We start from the raw sequence: 7527 nt of genomic DNA, 5'->3' as shown, positions 1-7527 counted from the left end.
TTAATAATTCAGTATACATTCCTCCAAGGCCATTCTTGTTCTTTTTTAAATCAAAACATAATGAAGACTTTGTGAAATGTACTCTACATACATTGCTGAAAAATTATAAACTGCCCATGCATGTACTGAGCAACTTAATAAGACTGAAGAATAGTTTCAAATTTTTTTTGCTGATAAAATATGGGAATTAGAAAAAATATATTATTTCTTGACAAAATATAAGTAGTGTGTTGTCAGTTGTATGACATGGAAAATGATTTGAGTTTGTTTCTTAACTGACCTCATTATTTTTCGACTGAGACTGGCATAAATGCAACATGTCGGACAGATTTCCTATTTTCATCCAAGAAGTGACTGTGATTGAAATCATAGGGAGCCTTTTTTCTGTGCTCTTCTTAATTCCATTTATCAAATAAATGAATAGTGCAATGAAAATTGAAATCTATACCAACAGAATGGCTTTAGCCAAAAAGTAGAAAAGCTTTAGCGAAGTACTGTTAAGAACTGTTAAGAGTCCTTTCTGATTGTGCTGCTGTCCTTATTTTTATACATGTCGTCGCCATATAATGTGGGACGTTCTGAAGCATTGTGTGTCTTTTCCAAATCAAATGGTAAAAATCAAATACGTTCACAGAAGAGGTACGCGGATACATTGAGCATCAAATCAGATCTCTTTTTTTACATCATTCGATCAGTCTTTATATACAGAAAAAGAGTCACAAGAAGTCGAAAAAAACCTTACAAAATATAAACTATGCAATTACAGCACATAAACATTTTTATTTGTGCCAGAAGAATCCTATCAGTGTTTACTAAAACTAAAAAAGATTCCTTTAGTTGGATAAGATAATTTGAGGCCATTGCAAGATTGACTCTACTAAGATTTTGGAGCTTTAAAAGAAAGTGCAATGTTAAATATATTAAAATATAAACAAGCAAAAAACATCAGTCTTTGTGTTGTCTCTGTTTTTCACCCCAAACTAATAGTTTGGCTTCGCACAGGTCATGTATGGTGTGGGCACTAATGTGAATCCAATGGCAGGCTTGACACTGAGGTCTTCTCTGGAAACTCCTGGAGGCGGATAGAAAGTAAATGCTTGAAGAAGTCCAGTAAAAAACAGGAAAAGTTCCATCTTGGCCAAGCTTTCCCCAGCACAAGCTCTTCTTCCTGTAGAAATGGGATTAGTGAGTTAACAATGTCATGTTTAAAGTAGATTTTGACCCCAACACTTGTAGTAATTAAATAACTAAACTTTCTCCTATATAATCCGTCCTGAATGCAGCAGCCAGGGTCATATTTCATATACCCAGAATGGGTAGCGGATGCGATGAAAAACTGCATCCGCTGCCCACGTCGTGCACAAATTTCACAACGTGCGTCGGCACGTCGACCCGACGCATAGCGACGGACCCGTACCGATGCAGGTGTGAAAGAGGCCTTAATGAGCGTTGAATTTAAAAAAAATAAAAAAACGGCGTGGGCTCCTGCGCAATTTTTTGCGCCAGAGGGGGAAAGCCGACGGCCGAGGCCAATATTTGTAGCCTGCTATGAATATCAGCCCGCAGCTGTCTGCGTAGCCTTTACTGGCTATTAAAATAGGAGGACCCCCCAAAAAATGATGTGGGGTCCCCCTATATTTTATAGCCAGAAAGGCTACGCAGACAGCTGCGGGATGATATTCATAGCATAGATAGGGGCCATGGATATTGGCCCCCTGGCTTCAAATACCAGTCCGCAGCCACCCCAGAAATGGCGCATCTGTAAGATGCGCCAATTCCGGCACTTAGCCCCTCTCTTCCCACTCCCGTGTAGCGGTGGGATATGGGGTAATAAGGGGTTAATGTCACCTTGCTATTGTATGGTGACATTAAGCCGGGTTAATAACGGAGAGGCGTCAATAAGACGCCTATCCATTATTATTCCAATAGTAGGAAAGGGTTAATAAAATACACACATTAGAAAAAAGTATTTTAATATTCTTCATTTAACCATACTTACCATACTTCAGCGCCTGCAAAAAACGTAAAATAATAAACCGTATACTACCTGTCCGCCGTAGTCCAATTAATAACAAGTGTCCCATGACGATCTCCCCTATAGAACAGTGACATCGGGTGATGTCACTGCTCTATAGGACCCTCAATGACACACTGACAGGAGACAATGGCTCCTGCAGTGCATCACTGAGAGGTTACCTTAGGACAAAGTCTCACTTTATGGCAATTGCTGCATGGGAAAACTTTTCACACAGCAATGCCAAAAGTGAGACTAGGGACTATTTGTTTTACAGTGGCGGAGGAATACAGTGCGGAAGGATACCTTCCTCCTGTCATTGTATTCCTGGCGCCCCTAGAGCGGTCCCATTAGCTGATGCTGCCGTTCTCCGCGGGAGATCGTCGTGGAACACTCGTGGATTTCTGCGGACAGGGAGTATATTGGTTGTTTGTTATTTTAATCTTTTTTACAGATGACACTGGCTTCGGGGAACAAAGTGACAAGTGATGGTGAGTATGAAATCTATGTTTAATGTACTGTATGTCTATATGTATGTATTGTATATAATGTATGAATGTACTGTATGTAGTATGTATGCAGTATGTATGTAATATGTATGTAGTATGTATGTAGTATGTACTGTATGTAGTATGTGTGTATGTAGTATGTTTGTAGTATGTAGTATGTATGTATTATGTATGTTGTATGTATGTATGTAGTATGTTTATAGTATGTAGTATGTATGTAGTATGTATGTTGTATGTATGTTGTATGTATGTAGTATGTATGTGGTATGTATGTATGTAGTATATATATAGTATATAGTATGTAGTATGTATGTAGTATGTATGTATGTATGTAGTATGTATGTAGTATGTAGTATGTATGTAGTATGTATGTATATAGTATGTAGTATGTATGTATGTAGCATGTATGTAGTATCAGGGCCGGCGTCAGCACCCGGCGTACCTGGGCAAATGCCGGGGCCCTGGCGAGACGGGGAGGCCCATTTATGGAAGTACACACTGTCACTGTCTACATCGCTGCTGTGTGTGTACAGTGATCAAATCATATCCCTCATTATCCCCGGCGCCCGGTGGCACCTCGGCAGCAGGGGGCAGACAACAGAGCTCTGTCTGAGCTGTTTCGCTGGCGCCTGGCACTGCGCAGCTGCAATAGCAGCAATACTCACCTCCGCCGGCCCTTCACCATGGATACACAATACAGAGAGAGTCACTTCCGGGCGGCGCTGGGTCATCTGTCCTGTTACTTCCGGTCGGCTTGTCATCCTAAGAGCAAGAAGACAGAGCCACCATCCAGGACAAGAGGACAGGTCTAGCAGCGCCAAGCAGGAGAAGACGAGCAGCAGCTGCAGTGAGTGAGGGGGTGCACGGTCGGTGCCCTCTCCTGTGTGTCCACAACGAGGGCGACGGGCCGGCAAAGGCTAGCAGCAGTGACTGTGAGTGAGTGACTCGTCTTCGGTGATGGTCCCCAACCCCAACGCTGCGCATTGTGGGGGCTGGGGGGGGAATGAATCAGAATGGGATGCAGGCAGCCTGCTGCTGACTGAGCCTGGGTCTGCTGCGTGACTGACCCTTTTACTTTCCAAATCTGATCTCAGCCAGTGTCACCCATTTTAGGTGTTGCCGCGGTTATATACTACGTCACGGGGCTGTGCTGTGTTGTGTTATATACTGCATGCGTGGGCTGTGTGTTATTATGACACACAGCCCACGCACACAGTATATAACACACAGCCCACGCACGCAGTATATAACACTGTTATATACTGCGTGCGTGGGCTGTGTGTTATATACTGCGTGCGTGGGCTGTGGGTTATATACTGCGTGCGTGGGCTGTGGGTTATATACTGCGTGCGTGGGCTGTTATATAATGCGTGCGTGGGCTGTGTGTTATATACTGCGTGCGTGGGCTGTGTGTTATATTCTGCGTGCGTGGGCTGTGGGTTATATACTGCGTGCGTGGGCTGTGGGTTATATACTGCGTGCGTGGGCTGTGTTATATACTGCGTGCGTGGGCTGTGTGTTATATACTGCGTACGTGGGCTGTGTGTTATATACTGCGTGCGTGGGCTGTGTGTTATATACTGCGTGTGTGGGCTGTGTTATATACTGCGTGGGCTGTGTTAGTGTGTTATATACTGCGTAGCGTGGGCTGATTCTTATCTGTGCATCATGAATCGTGGTATGTGTTAAAGGGGGGGGCCACTGAGACTCGTTCGCCCGGGGCCCTCAAAAACCTGGAGCCGGCCCTGTGTAGTATGAATGTAGTATGTATATTGTATGTATGTAGTATTTTTTTTTTACATTCAACACATTAGCCGGATGATGGGACTACTACTGTCCCATCATTGGCTAATGTGTCAATCACTGTCACTGTTGCAGGCATCGTCCGATGGGACTTGTAGTTCTATCGGACGATGACTGCACACACGTACAGACCCCCGGCAGAGCCCCGGCACGCCACACAGAGCCCCGGCACGCCGCACAGAGCCCTGCACAGAGCCCCGGCACGCTGCACAGAGCCCCACACAGAGCCCCGGCACGCCACACAGAGCCCCGGCACGCCGCACAGAGCCCTGCACAGAGCCCCAGCACGCTGCACAGAGCCCCACACAGAGCCCCAGCACACCGCACAGAGCCCCGGCACGCCGCACAGAGCCCCGGCACGCCGCACAGAGCCCCGGCAGGCCGCACAGAGCCCCAGCAGGCCGCACAGAGCCCCAGCACTCCGCACAGAGCCCCAGCACACCGCACAGAGCCCCGGCACGCCGCACAGAGCCCGGGCATGCTGCACAGAGCCCCAGCACGCCGCACAAAGCCCCAGCATGCCGCATAGAGCCCCGGCAGGCCACACAGAGCTCCGGCAGGCCACACAGAGCCCCGCACAGAGCCCCAGCACGCCGCACAGAGCCCCGGCACGCCACACAGAGCCCCAGCACACCGCACAGAGCCCCGGCAGGCCACACAGAGCCCCGGCATGCCACACAGAGCCCCGGCAGGCAGCACAGAGCCCCGGCACGCCTTACAGAGCCCCAGCAGGCACGCACAGAGCCCCGGCAGACACGCACAGACCCCGCCCACACACACACACACGCAGTCTCCGCCCACACACCGCCCACACTCCATTATAATGCATAATTGCATTATGGGGACTTCCGATTCCGGTATCCGATATCGCAAAAATATCGGAACTCAGTATCGGAATTCCGATACAGCGAATATCGGCCGATACCCGATATTTGCAGTATCGGAATGCTCAACACTACTCATCACTCATTTCTGTCTCTCACCCTATCCATGCCCTCCGTTCTGCAACTGATCTAAGGCTAACATTTTCCATAATCCAAACCTTGCACCTCTGTTTCCAAGGCTTCTCTCATGCTGCACCAGAGTTCTGGAATGCGCTGCCCTAAACTATCCAAATAATATCTAGCCCACATATTTTTAAGCATGCTTTAAAAAAAATCTCTTTACACAGGCCTATCACCTCAACTCACCAACCTAACTTTCCCCTGTTCCCTCCTTCTAAATGTTAATCATAATCTCCTCCTTCCTGTTTATCTGTCTCCACATCTTCCATTCACCCAATAGCACACGGTAATTTCACTTAAACAGATACTGGCTGATGACCGGATCGTGCAGCTTTATTTGAAAAGCCATATTTATTATAATGATGGCTGGACCGTACATAACAAGCAGGTTCAACCTATTGTGCCCTCCAATCTCCTTATAGATTGTAAACTTGCTGCAGGTCCCTCACTCCTCTTGTAACTGTTGAACTATGTATTACTTTGTATTGTTTTTATTGTCTGTAAATGTCCCTGCCTAATTGTAAAGTACTGTAGAATATGATGGCACTATATAAATTAAATTATTATTATGCTAGACTATATTGCAAAAAAATATATAAAGTGCTCATGCATATGCTCACCATCTGAATAAGATCACAAAACATTTTTGAACTTTTTGGAAGAAAAAATATGAGATTTAGAAAACATATATATTATTCCTGGTAAAATATAGTCATTCTGTTGGACAGTGTTTTGTCAGTTGGGTAACATGTAAAATTATTTAGTTTTTCATCTAAATGGTCCTCATTACTTACCTGCTGAGAATGGCATAAATGCATCATGTCGGACAAATTTCCCATTTTCATCCAAGAAGTGATTGGGATTGAACTCATTGGGAGTTTTCCATTGAGTCTTGTCATAGAGAACTGATGTCAGGAATGGAATAACCTCTGTACCCTGTGAACAATAAATCACCAAATATCTTTTTTATTTTATACGTTTAATTTTCAAAAATGTGAGATTCCTGGGGTGGTTGTGGATCCCATAGCAGTACTTTTTACTAATAGGTAAACACAGACAGTACTTGAGTATAAGGATTTTTTTTTATATATATAAACTCACTTTTGGGATAAGGTAACCCCGAAAATACACATCAGTTGGAGTTGAGTGTGACACGTTCATTGGCAAAATATTGCCAAACCTTTGTATTTCATGTATTACTGCATCGGTATAGGGCATTTTCTTCCGATCTTCAACTGTCGGCAGCTGTCCTGGTTTAATATGTCTTTTAATTTCTTCCTGTACCCTCTCTATAAAGCAAAATAAAACACATGTTGTTACATTTTGCACTAGCACAACAATACCAATGCATTTACTTAACAGATTACAGGCTGCGACTCTATGACTGAAAGCCAAAGGCTGCCGAGAGGAATAATGTTAATTTCCTCCCATTAGCCGAGGATTCAGTGCAGTGGCCATGCAGCTTTGGAATGCTATTAACCTACAGATTAACGTTATATCTGCAAGCTAATAGCATTTGGGAACATGAAAAGTTCTCTTTAAATGAAGTGGAGATTAACCATGGGCATTGCTACTCCATTAATTCTCTGTTGGACTGCTGGAGACTATCTAGAATTCCAGTTTACTCCTTCACATAATAAAGTTCTAAAGTTTGATGAGACTAAAACTTGGATTTTTATTGGCTATGAAAAAAGCTATTTTAGGCAAAATCTAAATGTCATACCCCACCAAAAAGCACATGTTCCCTCTGTTTAGGGTGGGTGGCAACATCATCCTACAACATTGGTATATAGAAAATAATAAATGCAAAAAATATACGCTAGAATTACCTTAACTTAATTGCAAATTGTCTCTTAAGAGAGGAAGAGGACTAGAACTCTAGTGTCACCTATTGGAAGTAGCAATCCTAACAGTCAATGTCGACCCTTTAACGAGCCTTGTCACATGACTTATCCTAAGTTATGATTGCTACTTCCAATAGGTGGCACTAGAGTTCTAGTCCTCTTCCTCTCTGAAGAGACAATTTGCATATTTCCCAGAGGAGCATTGCGGCTTTAAGTTTCCTCCTCTCGACATGCTAACCATGCCACTCTCCGCAAGGAGAAACGATACTTCTTGGATCCCTTAACTTAATTGATAATTTGTATAAAAAATAATAGTAAAAACTACTTGAGAGAATCACCCAAAATTGCACTTA

The 7527-nt window shown here is 44.2% G+C and overlaps 1 protein-coding gene across 1 annotated transcript in view; it reads right to left on the bottom strand.

Annotated features, from left to right (window-relative positions):
- Positions 1-748: 748 nt before the first annotated feature.
- Positions 749-7527, bottom strand: part of LOC138645175 (cytochrome P450 2K1-like) — a 31792-nt gene continuing 25013 nt past the window's right edge. Inside the window, exons 7-9 of the mRNA XM_069734275.1 lie at positions 6432-6619; positions 6125-6266; positions 749-1168 (exon numbers count right to left, since the gene is read on the bottom strand). Of these exons, the coding sequence (XP_069590376.1) occupies positions 981-1168; positions 6125-6266; positions 6432-6619 (518 nt within the window). The 3' untranslated portion in view covers positions 749-980. The remainder of the gene's footprint in view (positions 1169-6124; positions 6267-6431; positions 6620-7527) is intronic.

The sequence above is a fragment of the Ranitomeya imitator genome, chromosome 7, assembly GCF_032444005.1.
Source record: "Ranitomeya imitator isolate aRanImi1 chromosome 7, aRanImi1.pri, whole genome shotgun sequence".
NCBI classification, from domain to species: Eukaryota; Metazoa; Chordata; class Amphibia; order Anura; family Dendrobatidae; genus Ranitomeya; species Ranitomeya imitator.
The sequence above is the reverse complement of the archived record's forward strand: the minus strand, read 5'-3'. Positions and strand labels throughout refer to the sequence as shown.